This window comes from Scyliorhinus canicula, chromosome 10 (genome assembly GCF_902713615.1).
Source record: "Scyliorhinus canicula chromosome 10, sScyCan1.1, whole genome shotgun sequence".
NCBI classification, from domain to species: Eukaryota; Metazoa; Chordata; class Chondrichthyes; order Carcharhiniformes; family Scyliorhinidae; genus Scyliorhinus; species Scyliorhinus canicula.
Window position 1 is genome coordinate 144,309,143 of NC_052155.1, and position 19,584 is coordinate 144,328,726.

At 51.0% G+C, this 19,584-nt stretch overlaps 1 protein-coding gene across 4 annotated transcripts in view; it reads left to right on the plus strand.

Moving 5' to 3' along the window:
• LOC119972695 (calcium/calmodulin-dependent 3',5'-cyclic nucleotide phosphodiesterase 1A-like) overlaps window positions 1–19,584 on the plus strand; it is a 782,449-nt gene that overhangs the window by 574,669 nt on the left and 188,196 nt on the right. For all 4 annotated transcript variants that reach the window (XM_038809816.1, XM_038809818.1, XM_038809817.1 and 1 more), the window contains 2 exons: window positions 9,589–9,709; window positions 17,782–17,957. In XM_038809816.1, the coding sequence (XP_038665744.1) occupies window positions 9,589–9,709; window positions 17,782–17,957 (297 nt within the window). The remainder of the gene's footprint in view (window positions 1–9,588; window positions 9,710–17,781; window positions 17,958–19,584) is intronic.

Consider the following 19,584-nt stretch of genomic DNA (forward strand, 5'->3'; position numbering starts at 1 on the left):
TCGGGAAAGCCATTGTGAACTCGGCCGAGTTTCATGACGGCGCCGGAGGCCGCTCACGGGGGGGGGGGGGGGGGGGGGAGGAGTGGCGTTTCGAGAAACTCGACGCTGGGCCTTGACGCTTGCGTCAAAGTGGCGCGCCGAGAATGAGGCGACGGTGGCACCTAAGTGACGTCAGCCGCGCATGCTCAGGTTGGCCGGCTCCAACCCACGCATGCGTGGCTGCCGTCTTCCCCTCCGCTGCCCCGCAAAACGTGGTGGCTTGATCTTGCGGGGCGGCGGAGGGGTAAGAGTGCTTCTCTTGGAGACGCCAGTCCCCTCCCGAGCACGGCCGTGGTGCTCGATCCCCTCTCCGACCCCCACAGGCCCCAAACTTACATTTCGCGCTATGTTCACGCCGGCAGCGACCAGGTGTGGTTGCCGCCAGTGTGAACAGGTCGGGAACATCAGGCCGCTCGGCCCATCCGGGCCGGAGAATCGCCGGTCGCCGTGAAAAATGGCGAGCGGCGATTCCGTGACATGCCATTTTGGGGGGGGTGGGAGAATCCCGGGGGGTGCCAGGGAGGCGTGTCATGATTCGCCCAGCCCTCCCAAAGTGGCGTGTCGCGGAATCGCCGATCGCCATTTTTCACGGTGACCGGCGATTCTCCGGCCCGGATGGGCTGAGCGGCCTGATGTTCCCGACCTTTTCACGCCGGCGTTGGGAGCGGAGAATCGTGCCCCACGTCTCCAGTGTAATATTGGTAAATATTGGAGTTTGTGTTCTTAAAATGGTGTGCCATTATTCAGCGTTCATCTTTCTCATGCTTTCTACTGCTATTAATTCCAGATCATGGCATAGTGGTATGCTGAGAATAGTCATCCACAGACCCATAGGATGATGCTGTGGGGACTCCGGTCCAAATCCATTCATGGCAGAAGATGAAATTTGAATTCAATTAAAAAATCTGGGAAGATGATTACTATTAAGCCATCATTGATATTCGTAAAAAACAATCTGGTTCACTAATGTCCTTTAGGGAGGGAAAACCGTCATCCTTACCTGGTCTGGCTCCACACCCACAGCAATATGGTTTACTCTCAAACGCCCTATGAAATGGCCTAATAATCACTTGGGTCAAGGGCAGTTAAGGATGGTCAATAAATGGTGGCTCAGCCGGCAACACCCACTTTCCATCAATAAATTTTAAAATCCTGCTGCCACCAGAATGCTCCACTGCCTTTTTAAAGGAGTGCAGCAAAGGTTTGGGCCAGGCTGATTCGTGGGATAGCGTGACTGTCATATGGGGAGAGAATAAGTCATTTTGGATTATATTCAATGGAGTTTAAAAGAGTGAGAGGGGATCTCATAGAAACCTATAAAAATGTAATAGGATTAGACAGTGGAGATTCAGAAAGAATGTTCCCGATGGTGGGGGAGTCCAGAACTAGGGGTCATAGTTTGAAGATAAGGGATAAACCTTTTAGGACTGAGATGAGGAGAAATTTCTTCACCCAGAGAGTGGTGAATCTGTGGAATTTGCTACCACAGAAAGTAGTTGAGGCTAAAGCTTTGGGTATTTTCAAGAAGGAATTAAATATAGCTCTTGGGGCTAATGGGATCAAGGGATATGGGGGAAGGTGGGATCAATTAATTGAACTTGATGATTGTCATGATATGCAAACATGCACATAACGATATACAGGCAGGCAGCTAATTAACACAGAGAACAGGACATGACCAGTGAGCAGGCAGTATGCTCTTGGATGGGATCTCACCATAAAAGGCATGAGGCACTCACACTCCGCCTCTTTCCACTGATGAACATCTACAGAATGAGTCAGGGTGTATGTACAGTATTACACCTTCAGCACGTGGATAAGAGCTAGTCTGGTTCAGTCAGACAAAGTAACCACACTTAGGTTAGCAGAGAGTCGAACTCATTAAGAACTGTGCTACTGGTTCAATAAATCAGACAGAACTAACTTCAAAGTCTGGAGTATCTTTTGGGTCAAAGCTGCATCCAGTTGCATTAGATCATAGAATTTACAGTACATGTGATGAATGATTACTGCACCTTTAATGTAATGATCCCTTTAAGACCGTGTTTAGACCCCTGGGGGGACTCCGCCTCTGGCTCCACCCCCCCAGGGAGCCATATATACGGTAATGTTCAGTGTGCAGTGAGCACACTTCTCGGGAGCTGTCTGGTTCTCTCCTAATTAAAGCCTTTGTATCACCAATCATCTCTCTCGAATTGTAATTGAGGGCATCTCAATTTAATTAGCAGATTACATCGAGATGGACAGCGGTCTAAAACCAGAGAAGCTCAATTTGGACGCTCGGTCGCCGGAGGCCGCAGGAATTTTTAAATACTGGCTTCGGTGTTTTGAGGCCTACCTGAACTCTGCAGAAACTCCAGTCGACGGACCTCGCAAGCTGAGCTTACTACACGCCCAGGTGGGCCACAGACTCTCCTCCGTGATCAATAAGGCCACCACGTACGAGACGGCGGTCGAAATCCTGCGGAAGCGCTTCGTTAAGCCAATAACTGAGGTACACGCCCGGCACTTGCTCTCGACCTGCCGGTGAAATGTTAGACAAATACATGGAAAGACTCACTGCGCTTACTAGGAACTGCGACCACAAGGAGGTGACGGCAGAAGTCCATATGAACTTGTACATCCGAGATGCTTTCGTGTCCGGTATACAATCCACATACATCAGGCAGCGACTCCTCGAAGACGGAGCAAAAGATCTCCAAGGCACGGTAACGCTCGCCTCCTCGCTGGAAGTGGCTCACCATAATCTCCGCACATACTCCGCGGACCTTGCGAGCCCCTCTCGGTCCCCTCCAGACTCTGCCACGCTACAGGCCTGTGCCGCGCGGTGACCCACTCACACCGGGGGCACACCGTGCTATTTCTGTGGGCAAGGCCAGCACCCACGTCAGTGCTGCCCAGCCCGCTCCGCTATCTGCAACGACTGTGGAAAGAAGGGGCATTTCGCAAAGGTCTGCCTAGCTGGGCCCAAGGTTCAGAAACAAAAGTCTCATTGGGCCCAAAAAGTGAGCTCACAGGCCCCACAATGTGGCTACACGCCGGCAGGACATGCCCCCTTCTGACGCGTCATCGGCCTCGTGCGAGTCATGGGGCGGCCATCTTCAAAATCCGACATGTGCAACCAATGGGGGTGGCCATTTTGTGACTCTGGGTGGCCATTTTGTGAGTCCGACTTAGCTGAGGACGCTGACTTCCCGCAACTGGGAGTGATCACCCTCGATCAATCACGGCCGAAACACCTACGGAACTCCATGATGCAGGTCCAAATCAACGGGTGCGACACCCCCTGACTCTTCGACTCCGGGAGCACGAAGAGCTTTATTCACCCAGAAAGGGTAGGCGCTGCTCCCTGCGCACTTATGCCGCCTCCCAAACTATTGCCCTCGCGTCCGGGTCCCACTCGGTCGAAATCACGGGGTATTGTATCGCGGATCTCTCGATCCAGGGCGCCGGATACGCCCGTTTCAAAATGTATGTCCTCCCTCACGTCTGCACCCCCCTGCTGCTCAGTCTAGACTTTCAGTGTAGCCACCGAAGCCTGACACTGAAGTTCGGCGGACCCCTCCCCCACTCACGGTGTGTAGCCTGGTAACACTTAAAGTTGCACCACCCCCCCTTCGCGAACCTCACCCCCGACTGTAAGCCCGTCGCCACCAGGAGTCGGCAGTCCAGTGCCCAAGATATGATTTTTATCAAGTCAGAGGTTCAGCGGTTGCTGAAAGAAGGGGTCATAGAGGCTAGCAACAGCCCCTGGAGAGCACAAGTATTGGTAGTTCGGTCTGGGGAAAAGAAACGGATGGTGGTGGACTATAGTCAGACCATAAACCGTTTTACGCAACTCGATGCGTACCCACTTCCCCGCATAGCAGAAATGGTTCACCAGATCGCCCAGTACCGGGTATTCTCCACAGTTGACCTAATATCCGCCTACCATCAGCTCCCTACCCGCCCGGAGGACCGCCCCTACCATCAGCTCCCTATCCGCCCGGAGGACCGCCCTTACACGGCTTTCGAAGCAGCCGGTCGGTTTTTTCACTTCCTCAGGGTCCCTTTTGGCGTCACAAATGGGGTCTCCATTTTTCAAAGGGCAATGGACTAAATGGTGGACCAGTACGGCTTACGGGCTACTTACCCGTACTTGGACAATGTCACCATCTGCGGCCATGACCAGCAGGACCACGACGCAAACCTGAAAATGTTCCTCCAGAGCGCCCGGGCCCTCATCTGACCTACAACAAAGAGAAATGCGTTTTCCACACATCCCGGCTAGCCATCCTCGGCTACGCGTGGAAAACGGGGTCCTAGGCCCAGACCCCAACTGCATGCGCCCCTAAAGGAACTTCCCCTCCCCCATAGCCTCAAGGCATTCAAACGGTGCTTGGGGTTCTTTTCCTATTACGCCCAGTGGGTCCCCAGATATGCGGACAAAGCCCGACCACTCATTAAGACCACGGTTTACCCTGATGGCTGAGGCCCGGTCGGCCTTCAGTCGTATCAAGGCCACCATGCACGCGGTGGACGAAACCATCCCTTCCAGGTAGAAAGCGATGCATCAGACGTCGCCCTAGCTGCTACCCTCAAAAAGGCAGGCAGGCCAGTCGCATTTTTCCCCTGAACCCTCACTGCCTCGGATATTCGGCACTCTGCAGTCGAAAAGGAGGCACAAGTCATTGTGGAGGCAGTGCGGCACTGGAGGCACTACCTAGCCGGTAGGAGGTTCGCCCTCATCACCGACCAACGGTCGGTAGCCTTCATGTTTAATAACGCACAACGGGGCAACATAAAAAATGATAAAATTCTGAGGTGGAGGATCGAACTCTCCAACTACGCGTACGATATTACATATCGTCCGGGGAAGCTCAATGAGTCCCCAGATGCCCTATCCCGCGGCACGTGCGCCAACGCGCAGAAAGACCGTCTGCGGGCCATCCACGATGACCTCTGTCACCCGGGGGTCACCCGGCTCGCTCATTTCATCAAGTCCCGCAATCTACCTTACTCCACCGAGGAGGTCAAGGCCATGACCAAGGCTTGCCAGATCTGTGCGGAGTGCAAACCGCACTTCTACTGACCAGACAAGGCCTGCCTGGTGAAAGCCTCTGGGCCCTTTGAGCAACTAAGCGTGGACTTCAAAGGGCCCCTCCCGTCCACCAACCGCAACATCTATTTCCTCACCGTCATCGACGAATTCTCCCGCTTTCCATTCGCTGTCTCTGCCCCGATATGACCTCGGCCACCGTAATCAAGGCACTGCATAGCATCTTCACCCTGTTTGGTTTCCCCGCCTATATCCACAGCGACCGGGGTACATCGTTCGAAAGCGATGAGCTGCGTCAGTATCCGCTCAACAAAGGCATTGCCTCAAGCAGAACGACCAGCTATAACCGGCGGGGAAATGGGCAGGTGGAGAGGGAGACATGAATAGAGCAGGGACAGGAATGGTTGTTGCAGGTGTCTGGGTTTAAATATTTCAGTAAGCTCAGGGAAGATGGCAAAAGAGGGGAAGGGGTGGCATTGTTAGTCAAGGACAGTATTACGGTGACAGAAAGGAGGTTTGATGAGGAATTGTCTACTGAGGTAGTTTGGGCTGAGGTTCGAAACAGGAAAGGAGAGGTAACCCTGTTAGGGGTTTTCTATAGGCCTCCGAAAAGTTCCAGAGATGTAGAGGAAAGGATTGCAAAGATGATTCTGGATAGGAGCAAAAGCAACAGGGTCGTTGTTATGGGGGACTTTAACTTTCCAAATATTGACTGGAAACGTTATAGTTTGAGTACTTTAGATGGGTCCGTTTTTGTCCAATGTGTGCAGGAGGGTTTCCTGACACAGTATGTAATTAGGCCAACGAGAGGCGAGGCCATATTGGATTTGGTACTGGGTAATGAACCAGGACAGGTGTTAGATTTGGAGGTAGGTGAGCACTTTGGTGACAGTGACCACAATTTGATTACGTTTACTTTAGTGATGGAATGGGATAGGTGTATACCGCAGAGCAAGAGTTATATCTGGGGGAAAGGCAATTATGATGTGATGAGGCAAGACTTAGGATGCATGGGATGGAGAGGAAAACTGCAGGGGATGGACCACAGTGGAAATGTGGAGCTTGTTCAAGGAACAGCTACTGCGTGTCCTTGATAAGTATGTACCTGTCAGGCAGGGAGGAAGTAGTCGAGCGAGGGAACCGTGGTTTACTAAAGCAGTTGAAATACTTGTCAAGAAAAAGAAGGAGGCTTTTGTAAAGATGAGACGTGAGGGTTCAGTTAGGGCGCTCGAGAGTTACAAGTTAGCTAGGAAGGACCTAAAGAGAGAGCTAAGAAGAGCCAGGAGGGGACATGAGAAGTCTTTGGCAGGTAGGATCAGGATAACCCTAAAGCTTTCTATAGATATGTCAGGAATAAAAGAATGACTAGGGTAAGAGTAGGGCCAGTCAAGGACAGTAGTGGGAAGTTGTGCATGGAGTCCGAGGAGATAGGAGAGGTGCTAAATGAATATTTTTCGTCAGTATTCACACAGGAAAAAGACAATTTTGTCGAGGAGAATACTGAGATTCATAAGGAGGAGGTGTTAGCAATTCTGGAAAGTGTGAAAATAGATAAATCCCCTGGATTGGATGGGATTTATCCTAGGATTCTCTGGGAAGCTAGGGAGGAGATTGCTGAGCCTTTGGCTTTGATTTTTAAGTCATCTTTGTCTGCAGCAATAGTGCCAGAAGACTGGAGGATAGCAAATGTTGTCCCCTTGTTCAAGAAGGGGAGTAGAGACAACCCCGGTAACTATAGACCAGTGAGCCTTACTTCTGTTGTGGGCAAAGTCTTGGAAAGGTTTGCACAGTAAGAAGTCTTACAACACCAGGTTAAAGTCCAACAGGTTTGATTCAAACACGAGCTTTCGGAGCGCAGCTCCTTCCTCAGGTGAAGTCACCTGAGGAAGGAGCTGCGCTCCGAAAGCTCGTGTTTGAATCAAACCTGTTGGACTTTAACCTGGTGTTGTAAGACTTCTTACTGTGCTCACCCCAGTCCAACGCCGGCATCTCCACATCTTGGAAAGGTTTATAAGAGATAGGATGTATAATCATCTGGAAAGGAATAATTTGATTAGAGATAGTCGACATGGTTTTGTGAAGGGTAGGTCGTGCCTCACAAGCCTTATTGAGTTCTTTGAGAAGGTGACCAAACAGGTGGATGAGGGTAAAGCAGTTGATGTGATGTATATGGATTTCAGTAAAGCGTTTGATAAGGTTCCCCACGGTAGGCTATTGCAGAAAATACAGAGTCATGGGATTCAGGGTAATTTAGCAGTTTGGATCAGAAATTGGCTAGCTGGAAGAAGACAAAGGGTGGTGATTGATGGGAAATGTCCAGACTGGAGTCCAGTTACTAGTGGTGTACCACAAGGATCTGTTTTGGGGCCACTGCTGTTTGTTATTTTTATAAATGACCTGGAGGAGTGCGGAGAAGGATGGGTGAGTAAATTTGCAGATGACACTAAAGTCGGTGGAGTTGTGGACAGTGCGGAAGGATGTTGCAGGTTACAGAGGGACATGGATAAGCTGCAGAGCTCGGCTGACAGATGGCAAATGGAGTTTAATGCAGAAAAGTGTGAGGTGATTCATTTTGGAAGGAATAACAGGAAGACAGAGTACTGGGCTAATGGTAAGATTCTTGGTAGTGTGGATGAGCAGAGAGATCTCGGTGTCCATGTCCATAGATCCCTGACAGTTGCCACCCAGGTGGAGAGGGTTGTTAAGGAGGCGTACGGTGTGTTAGCTTTTATTGGTAGAGGGATTGAGTTTCGGAACCATGAGGTCATGTTGCAACTGTACAAAACTCTGGTGCGGCCGAATGTGGAGTATTGCGTGCAATTCTGGTCGCCGCATTATTGGAAGGATGTGGAAGCATTGGAAAGGGTGCAGGGGAGTTTACAAGAATGTTGCCTGGTATGGAGGGAAGATCATATGAGGGAAGGCTGAGGGACTTGAGGCTGTTTTCTTTAGAGAGAAGAAGGTTAAGAGGTGACTTAATTGAGGCATACAAGATGATCAGAGGATTAGATAGCGTAGACACTGAGAGCCTTTTTCCTCGGATGGTGATGTCTAGCCTGAGGGGGCATAGCTTTAAATTGAGGGGAGATAGATAGGACAGATGTCAGAGGTAGGTTCTTTACTCAGAGAGTAGTAAGGGCGTGGAATGCCCTGCCTGCAACAGTAGTGGACTCGCCAACACTATGGGCATTCAAATGGTCATTGGATAGACATATGGACGATAAGAGAGATGGGCTTTAGAGTGGTTTCACAGGTCGGCGCAACATCGAGGGCCGAAGGGCCTGTACTGCGATGTAATGTTCCATGTTCAAACGCGACAGTTTGGAAGGCAATCCTTCTAGCCCTACGGTCAAGACGTCTCCCAACCACCCGCTGGCAGGAAGTCCTACCCGATGCCCTACACTCCATTAGGTCGCTCCTCTACACGGCCACGAGCGAGACCCCTCACAATCACTTGTTTGTCTTCCCCAGGAAGTCCACCTCTGGGGTCTCGCTTCCACGTTGGCTGATGACTCTGAGACCAGTTCTACTCCGGAGGCACGTGAGGAACCATAAGACGGACCCGCTAGTTGAGAGGGTCCAGCTGCTGCATGCGAACCCCCAAGACGCCTACGTCGAGCACCTCGACGGAAGGCAAGATACAGTTTCCCTGCGAGACCTTGCACCCGCTGGTTGTCCCACTGACGCCCCCCCCTCTACCGGCTCCTCCCTCCCTGCACCGGCTGCCGACTCCGACAGCGCCCCCCCTCTAGCGCCCCCTCCCCCCCCGCCGGCACCAATCACCCTAGTCACCCCGGATACCCCCCCTGCTCCAATACGGGCAAAGGCTCAGACCACCGTGCTCCCGGATATACCCCCACTGAAGACGCCCATGTCCGCCGCACCACCGCCGGAGCTGAGAAGGTCAACAAGGACAATCAGACCATCCAAAAGACTGGACATGTAATTCCACTTCACCCCCGACGGACTCTGTGTTTTCTTTTAAAACAGGGGGTGAATGTGATGAATGATTACTGCACCTTTAATGTAATGAACGACGGCCTTCACGACGGCACAGGCACTTAGTCCCAGGAGCGGAGAATACCGCCCATGATGTTTTCTATGTTTCATAGAATAATTTCTCTGATCTGCATTTAAAATAAATAAGACTTCAGTTGAGGTAAAATAGTTTTGTTTCTAAAGCTGGAGCTTCCAGCAGTCCCATAATCAAATAACACAACGGGATATGAAATTAAGTTTTCCTTCTCTAAATGTGAAGAAAAATACATCTTCCTGTTCCATTAACTCTGAACTAAACTGCTGCAGATGATTGGATCTCGCCAAGGATAAATGTCTGTCACCTTGGCAATCCGGAGCAACTAAGAATGATAATTTTGTACTTATTTGGTGATTTCCATTCCAAAAACATAAATACAGTGCCTGTCAGATCCTCCATTGCAAGGGTCATTCACTTTACAGTCCTTTCAGGAGTATTTATTATTTCTAAAATATTTGCCATGATTTTTTTCCAGGTTTTATTGACTTTATTGTGGAACCAACGTTTACCATTCTGACTGACATGTCTGAAAAGATTGTAACTCCCCTTATTGATGAAGCATCTCTCTCTGCTGGAAGTGGATTTCGGCGAGCCAGGTTAGTCAGAAGAGCTACATCACCTGTTCACCCTAACATTTCAAGGGCTGTTAATTTTGACTCATGGTCCTGCAGTTCAGTAGCCAGAGGAGTTTTTATACTTTCTCTTCCATGCCATCCATTAAAATGACTGCTGAAATTGCCAGAATCGACCATAAAGGAGCATTCCATTCAAGGGTGTGCTGCAATTCAGCACTCCTTGGGAGCTGCAATCCAGTCACCAATGGGCTGGGTGGGGGTACGGTGGCGGGGAAGTGGCACTTCAAATATAGTGGGGGACTTATCACTCCTAGCCACCCTGATCTGACTGGCTGAAATTCTGAATGACAGGCATTAGGGCCACCTGCCTGAAGCTGGCATGATTCTGTTTAAAAATGCAGATTGAACTCCAATCACATTATCAGACCGCAAGCTGTAAATTCAAACTGAGACCAAAGGGGGTGACTTTCTTGGCAGTGAAAGCCTCTGGAAAGCTGTATATCACCAAGGTAAATTTTAAATGATTTCATGTTCAGAATTTTACATTGCTAGACCAGGTCTGCATGCATGAAATCCAGTATGTTGATAGAACATAGAACATACAATGCAGAAGGAGGCCATTCGGCCCATCAAATTTGCACCGACCCACTTTGCCCCTCACTTCCACCCTATCCCCGTAACCCAATAACCCCATCTAACCTTTTTGCTCGCTGAGGGCAATTTATCATGGCCAACCCACCTAACTTGCACGTCTTTGGACCACGCAGACACTGGGAGAATGTGCAGACTCCGCACAGACAGTGACCCAGCGGGGAAACAAACCTGGGACCCTGGCGCTTGGAAGCCACAGTGCTAATCACTTGTGCTACCGTGCTGCTCATGATGCTGGATAATAAACCCAAAGTCAACACGCCTATTTCCCACAATGTAGAGGTACGGCGGGCACCAAAATCAGCAGCCAACTGGACTTTTTGCAAGCCCACTGCAATAGACCTTGCATGGCAATAGACCTGAATAATTATACGTTTCCCACACCAGGGGAAACCTGAGAGTGGGAGTTATATTTTTCAACGGATGATGCTGCAAAGATGGGTATAAAGGCTTCAAAATGGGACTTCACTGACTGTACAAGAACAGGTCAGCGAGACTTTGTTATTGTGGTTGTATTTATTTTCTCTTTCAATTTAAACTCTGTTAGGCCATTTCCTGAGAGGAGGGGAGCAGCCCTGTTGTTCCAGTACAACAACGTTACTGGCACCTACCCGACAATGTGGAAAACTGCCCACATATATTCAGTGCACAAAAAGCAGACAAATCCAACCCAGCCAATTGCCGCCCCTATATTCCACTCTAGATCATCAGTCAAGTGATGGAAGGGGTTATTAACAGTGTTTTCAAGCTCCTCTTGTTTAGCAATAACCTGCTCACTGATGCTCAGTTTGAGTTCTGTCAGGACTGCTGACCACATTACAGCCTTGGTTCAAACAGAAACAAATGAACTGAAATCCAGAAGATGAGGTGAGAGTGATTGCCCTTGACATCAATAAAGCATTTGATCGAGTGTGGCATCGAGGAGCCCGAGCAAAACTGGAGTCAATGGGAATCGGGGGGAAACCTCTTCACTGGTTGGAGCTACAGCTAGCATAAATGATGGTTGGGATTGACGGAGATCATCCATCTCAATCTCAGGACATCACTGCTGCCGTTCTTCAAGGTAGTTTCCTAGGTCCAACCATCTTCAGCTGATTCATCAATGATCTGCCTTTCATCATAAGGTCAGATTGCTAATTATTGCATAATATTCAGCACCACTTGTGTCTTCTCAGATACTTAATCAGTATGTTTCCAAATGCAGCAAGACCTGGACAATATCCAATCTTGGACTGACAAATGGGGAAATAACATTTGTGCCAGGGAATGACCATTTCCAACAACAGAGAATGTAACCATCACCCCTTGTCATTCAATGGTTAAGGATCATTCAATCCCCTACTATCAACATCCTGGGGCTCCCCATTGACCAGAAACTCAACTGATCTAGCCATATAAATACTGTGGTTATAAGAACAGGTTAGAGGCTAGAAATCCAGTGGTGAGTAATTCACCTCCTGACTCCCCAAGACCTGTACATTATAAGGCACAAGTCAGGGGTGTGATGGAATACTCTCCACTTAACTGAATGAGTGCCTCTAGAAATACTGAAGAAGCTCAATACTGTCTGGGACAAGGCCCGTTTGAATGGCATCCCACCCACAAACATTCACTCCCTTTCCTGAGAGGAACCAGGACCTGGATGTGGCTCATCCTGTTCTCGCCCTGGCTCTAGGCTTGGAGCTTAGGGAATGATAGATGGGAGGCCATGCATTCCCGGTATCCTATCAGTGAGCTGTAGGATTCTTTTCTTTTTTTTAAATTAAATTTAGAGTGCCCAATTAATTTTTTCCAATTAAGGGGCAATTTAGCGTGGCCAATCCACATAGCCTACACACCTTTGGGTTGTGGGGGATAAGCCCTTGCAAACACGGGGGGAATGTGCAAACTCCACACGGACAGTGACCCAGAGCCGGGATCGAACCTGGGACCTCAACGCCATGAGGCCACAATGCTAACCCACTGCTGCCCTGAGCTGTAGGATTTGACCAGTGGAGGTGATGGCCTTCTTCCAACCTCAGCTCAGACTCACGCTGCCCCAGGGCCTCCCTCCAACCTCAGACTCAGACTCGCACTGCCCCAGGGCCTCCCTCCAACCTCAGACTCAGACTCGCACTGCCCCAGGGCCTTGCTCCAACCTCAGCTCAGACTCACACTGTCCCAGGGCCTCCCTCCAACCTCAGACTCAGACTCGCACTGCCCCAGGGCCTTGCTCTAACCTCAGCTCAGACTCACACTGCCCCAGGGCCTCCCTCCAACCTCAGACTCACACTGACCCAGGGCCCTGCTCCAACCTCAGCTCAGACTCACACTCCCCCGGGAATCCTTCTCCAACCTCAGACTCACGCTGCCCCAGGGCCTTCCTCCAACCTCAGACTCAGACTCACGCTGCCCCAGGGCCTCCCTCCAACTCAGCTCAGACTCACGCTGCCCCAGGGCCTTCCTCCAACCTCAGACTCAGACTCACGCTACCCCAGGGCCTCCCTCCAACTCAGCTCAGACTCACGCTGCCCCAGGTCCTTCCTCCAACCTGAACTCAAACTCACACTGTCCCAGTGCCTTCTTCCAACCTCAGCTCAGACTCACGCTGCCCCAGGGCCTCCCTCCAACTCAGCTCAGAATCACACTGCCCCAGGGCCTTGCTCCAACCTCAGCTCAGACTCACACTGCCCCAGGGCCTTGCTCCAACCTCAGCTCAGAATCACACTGCCCCAGGGCCTTCAATCTCCACTCAGACTCACACTGCCCCAGGACCTTTCTCCAACCTCAGCTCAGACTCATGCTGCCCCAGGACCTTGCTCCAACCTCAGCTCAAATTCATGCTGCCCCAGGGCCTTCCTCCAACTCAGCTCAGACTCGCGCTGCCCCAGTCTCTTCCTCCAACCTCGGCTCAGACTCACACTGCCCCAGGGCCTTTCTCCAACTCAGCTCAGACTCACACTTCCCCAGTGCCTTCCTCCAACCTCAGCCCAGACTCACACTGCCCCAGGGCCTTGCCCCAACCTCAGCTCAGACTCACACTGCCCCACGGCCTTTCTCCAACCTCAGCTCAGATTCACGCTGCCCCAGGGCCTCCCTCCAACTTAGCTCAGACTCTCACTGCCCCAGTGTCTTCCTCCAACTCAGCTCAGACTCACACTGCTCCAGGGCCTTGCTCCAACCTCAGCTCAGACTCACACTGCCCCAGGGCCTTTCTCCAACCTCAGCTCACACTCGCACTGCCCCAGAGCCTTGCTTCAACCTCAGTTCAGACTCACAGTGCCCCAGGGCCTTGCTCCAACCTCAGCTCAGACTCACACTGCCCCAGGGCCTTGCTCCAACCTCAGCTCAGACTCACACTGGCCCAGGGCCTTCCTCCAACTCAGCTCAGACTCACACTGCCCCAGGGTCTTCCTCCAACTCAGCTCAGACTCACGCTGCCCCAGGGCCTTCATCCAATCTCCACTCAGACTCTCATTGCCCCAGGGCCTTGCTCCAATCTCCACTCAGACTCACACTGCCCGGGGCCTTCCTCTAACCTCAGCTCAGACTCACAGTGCCCCAGGGCCTTGCTCCAACCTCAGCTCAGACTCACGCTGCCCCAGGGCCTCCCTCCAACTCAGCTCAGAATCACACTGCCCCACGGCCTTGCTCCAACCTCAGCTCAGACTCACACTGCCCCAGGGCCTTGCTCCAACCTCAGCTCAGAATCACACTGCCCCAGGGCCTTCAATCTCCACTCAGACTCACACTGCCCCAGGACCTTTCTCCAACCTCAGCTCAGACTCATGCTGCCCCAGGACCTTGCTCCAACCTCAGCTCAAATTCATGCTGCCCCAGGGCCTTCCTCCAACTCAGCTCAGACTCGCGCTGCCCCAGTCTCTTCCTCCAACCTCAGCTCAGACTCACACTGCCCCAGGGCCTTTCTCCAACTCAGCTCAGACTCACACTTCCCCAGGGCCTTCCTCCAACCTCAGCCCAGACTCACACTGCCCCAGGGCCTTGCTCCAACCACAGCTCAGACTCACACTGCCCCGGGGCCTTTCTCCAACCTCAGCTCAGATTCACGCTGCCCCAGGGCCTCCCTCCAACTCAGCTCAGACTCACACTGCCCCAGTGTCTTCCTCCAACTCAGCTCAGACTCACACTGCTCCAGGGCCTTGCTCCAACCTCAGCTCAGACTCACACTGCCCCAGGGCCTTTCTCCAACCTCAGCTCACACTCGCACTGCCCCAGAGCCTTGCTCCAACCTCAGCTCAGACTCATGCTGCCCCAGGGCCTTGCTTCAACCTCAGCTCAAACTCACAGTGCCCCAGGGCCTTGCTCCAACCTCAGCTCAGACTCATACTGTCCCAGGGCCTTCCTCCAACCTCAGCTCAGACTCTCACTGCCCCGGGGCCTACCTCCAACCTCAGCTCAGACTCACACTGCCCCAGGGCCTTGCTCCAACCTCAGCTCAGACTCACACTGCCCCAGGGCTTTCCTCCAACTCAGCTCAGACTCACACTGCCCCAGGGTCTTCCTCCAACTCAGCTCAGACTCACGCTGCCCCAGGGCCTTCATCCAATCTCCACTCAGACTCTCACTGCCCCAGGGCCTTGCTCCAATCTCCACTCAGACTCACACTGCCCCGGGGCCTTCCTCTAACCTCAGCTCAGACTCACACTGCCCCAGGGCCTTGCTCCAACCTGCACTCAGGCTCAGACTGCCCCAGGGCCTTCCTCTAACCTCAGTTCAAGCTCACACTACCCCAGGGCCTTCCTTCAAACAGCCTCGGACTCGCACTGTCCCGGAGCCTTTCCCCAAAACCGCCTCAGACTCGCATCTCCCGGGACTCCTCCTCCAATCTCACCTCAGAATATCATTGCCCTGGGGCATTCCTCGAAACCTCCCTTCTGACTCACACTGCCCAGGAACCTTCCCCCAAATTCACCTCAGACTCACGCGGCTCCGAGACATTCCTCCAAGTTTCCCTTGGACCCACACTGACCCTGGACCTTTCTGCAACTCCAAACTAAATTGAATTTAAGGAGTCATAAATCCCTATGGCCTTTGGCATATGGGTTAGTCACTTGTCCAGGGCTGGCACACATGGTGGACCCTTTTAACGCCTAAACCAACACATGACTGAAAATCAAAGGCTTCTGACACAGAAACATAAGAAACAGGAACAGGTGTAAGTCATTCCGTCCTAAAACGTGCTCTGAAATGCAATAAGATCATGGCTGATCTGTGTGTGTCCGTAACTCTATCTTGCTGCATGCCCCATAACCCTTGACCCTCTTGTCAATCAAAAATCTGCTGAACGCAGCCTTGAATATAGTTCAATGACCCAGCCTCCACTGGTCACTGGGAAAGAAAATTCCAAACACAAACAATCCTGAGACAGAAGAATTACTCCTCATCTCCATCATTAATGGGAGACCCTTTACTAAGATCCAGCAAATTTCTTGCAATACCCAACTGGCTCAGAGTACCAGTTTGATGCACAGAGCTTCTTGGCTGAGCATGAGTGAGGACCGAGTCCAAAGAGAAAATGCTGGAAAATCTCATCAGGTCTGCCAGCGTCTGTCAGGAGAGACAGGAGCTAGCGTTTTGAGATTGGTGACCCTTTGTCAAAGCTATATCTCAAAGTGGGAGATATTTATACTGTGGAGTGAGAATGAAAGATGAGTCATATCCACAGATACCCGGGGAAATGGGGTGCACAGAAACCATGGGGAAAGAGTGCTGATGGCAGTTCCCAGAGAGAACAAATCCTTTCACATCATTTGTTCCCTCTGGGGACTGCCATGAGCACTCTTCCCGTGGTTTCTGCGGCTATTAGCAACCCCTTTCCCTGGGTTTCTGTGGCTATGACTCATCTTTCATTGCCACTCCACAGTAGAAATATATCCAACTTTCTCTTTCTTATATCTTTGACAAAGGGTCATCCGGACTCAAAACATTAGCTCTTTTCTCTCCCTACAGATGCTGCCTGACCGGCTGAGATTTTCCAGCATTTTCTCTTTGCTTTCAGATTCCAGCATCCACGGTCATTTGCTTTTATTAATGAGGACTGAGTATCCAGTGACTTGGTAAACATCAGATCGGTCGATTTTAGATTTGAGAAATTACAAACTTACATTGGACTATCCTCTAAAAAAGTGCCCTGTACTAGTTATGATGACACAACTCCAAAGATTATTTTTAAATTAAGACTATTTTTAAATTAAAAAGCAAAAACATTTCTACCTGTCAAGCCAAATGTATAGCACTGCTGCCTCACGGCGCCAAGGGGCTGGTTTAGCTCACAAGGCTAAATCGCTGGCTTTCCAGTCAGGCGAGCAGCACGGTTCGATTCCCGTACCAGCCTCCCTGGACAGGCGCCGGAATGTGGCGACTAGGGGCTTTTCACAGTAACTTCATTGAAGCCTACTCGTGACAATAAGCGATTTTCATTTCTCATTTCATTTCAAGGACGTGGGTTTGATCCAGGCCCTGGGTCACTGTCTGTGTGAAGTTTACATATTTTCCCCATGTCTTCACCTCTGCAACCTAAAAGATGTGCAGGGTAGGTGGATTGGCCACGCTAAATTGCCCCTTGATTGGAAATGCTTTTTTAAAAGCTAAATAGGAATTACATTCATATTCAATGTAACAGAGCTCATCTTTGTGGAGTTTGTTATTCATCACAATGATATAACAATCACATTGTAATCAATAGCACAAGTTTAATAGACTGTCTAAATCACTGACCTCGGTATGAATACCTGCCATCCTACAACAGGCGGGCAGGGTCACGGGATTATGGGATTAAGTATGGGGATCCCAACGCTGTCAGGTATTAACCGCCTTTTTGTAAAGGCAATGGATAGCAGGGAACCCATGTGTCCCACCCTGAAGAGAGGGCACTCATTAATATATTTAAAATCAGTCCCCTCACGTGCATTTGAGAAATTGATTTAAATATTCCTATTTCTCCGAGGGGTTCAGCAACTCAGCAATGAATTTAGAGTACGATCTGCAGGCTTCATAAATCTTTATAACACAGAAGCAGGAGTCCTCCATCCAGCTCTTAAAGAAATCCTTTGTTGTTCCTGCTTCTCATTACAGGCCTCCTTCCCTGGACGATTGCAGGACTCTCGCCATCTCCTACCCCGTTCCCCATCTAAGTTCAGGACTGGGGTCTTCTCCCTTCAGCCCTAATAGCAATGTCTTTCCCTCACGCCTCTATTGCTGGCCTTTCCCTCAAGAACTTACTATAGGGCTTTAGCCCCACCCTCCAACCGCTGGGCTACCAAGGTCTGCCTTCAAAGGCCTCCTGTCACTGTTGTTACATCCCACTGGCCAGCCTGCCTGTACATTAAGTTTGACAGGATCTCTGGTTATTTTCTGCCTAAACCGCACTCACCACCATTAATATCAGGGCCATTCTGTTTGCCAGGATCTAACATTAATCTGATGATTTTCCTTGTGTCTAGCCTGCACAATATTTCACCCACTGACGTGAAACGGACAAGCGTGAAGTCTCTAATGTCAGACGGAGGTTCCCCCATAAATTCTTCCCTGCTCACTGTAGATATGAAGAACTTTAAAACCATCTGGAGTGAAAAATTGCAACAAAATCGTGAAAGTTGGAAGGCACTGCATGCAAAAGGTAAGCAGGGGGTGATGTATTAAGTTCTCAGTGATAGGTATCAAACTTAATTCATGACATTTATTTTAAAAATAGAGAGCAGAAGAAATGACATATTTTAAATGTATTTTTTATTAGAGTTTTTACATTTTTACAAATAATGCAACAAAATCTCAAAACTGGTACAATACAGTTGGGGCGGCATAATGGTTAGCACTGCTGCCTCACAGCACCTGGGACCTGGGTTTGATTTTGACTTCAGGCGAATGTGTGGAGTATGCACGTTCTTCCCATGTCTGCAAGCGTTTCCTCTGGGTGCTTTGGTTTCCTCCCACAGTCCAAGATATGCAGGTTAGCTGGATTGGCTGTGATCAACTACTCCTGAGTGTCAGAACGTTAGGTGGGGTTACGGGGATAGTGCGGGAAGTTGGACCTAGATATGTGATGTGCCATTAATGAACACAAGACGAGTAGTGAACGTAACTGAGACTTTAATAAGCTAAACAGAAAGCCTCCTGGCATCTGATTCCGAACTGGGGCAGAGGCAGAGACCAGCCACCTATATACGGAGCCTGAGAGGAGGCGGAGCCATGAGACATTACATGTAATACATTAGTAATTTACCACAATACACATATAATATACTACAGTGGTTTACCACATTCACCCCCTGTTAAAAAAAAATGTGCAGAGGGGTGAAGTGGACTTAAAGATCATGGGCGAGATTCTCCCAAAACGGGAGAAATCGTAAAGCTGCCGTAAAACCCGGGCGGGGCTAGCAGCCCGATTCTGGTCCCCGGTCGGGGCTAGCAGCCCGACGCCGTAGGCTCCGGCAAGACGGGCTTAACGAAAATCGTTAAGCCCGCTTACCGGAGTTAGCGCCGGCTGACGCGTCATATGACGTCAGCCGCGCATGCGCAGTTTGGAAGACTCCAACCCGCGCATGCGCGGGTGACGTCATCGCGTTTTTGCGCGAAACCCGCGCATGCGCGGGCCGGGTTGCCCCTCAGCCGCCCCGCGAATGGATACTGCGGGGCGGCGGAAGGACAAGTAGTGCACGGGCATCGGGCCCGCTGCCTCGGTGGGCGCCGATCGCGGGCCCATGGCACCCTTGGCACGGCCGTGGTACTGCCGTGCCAATCGGTGCCATGGTTATAAAAAGCAAGTTAGTGACGCCGTTTTTACGAACGGCAAGACCAGGTGTGTTTGCCGTTCGTGAAAACGGCGGAAAGGGCTGGGACTTCGGCCCATCTAACAGCTGAGAATCGCTGCCGGCCGTAAAAAAACGGCGGCAGCGATTCGGGTCGGGACTTTGGCGGGGGGGTGGGGGAATAGCGGGAGGGCGGCAAAAATGTCGGGAAGGCCCTCCCGCTATTCTCCCACCCGTCGTGGTGGGCGGAGAATTTCGCCCCAAGTCTGTCGGGAGCTTTGACCTTCCGCTGTGATCGTCTCAGTCCTGGCTGTGGTGTGGGCACCAGTGTCGAGACCTGCGTGTCCGGGAGCGTGTTGTCCTCTTCTTCACCCAGTATTTGAGACGGTGGAGGGGGGAATGGTGTATGGGCGAGGGTGGTGGTGATGGTCACCGGTGGGCCTGCGGGTGCCAAATCGTAAAGTAGCTGGGTAGTGGTGGGGGGAGACAGTGTAGGTT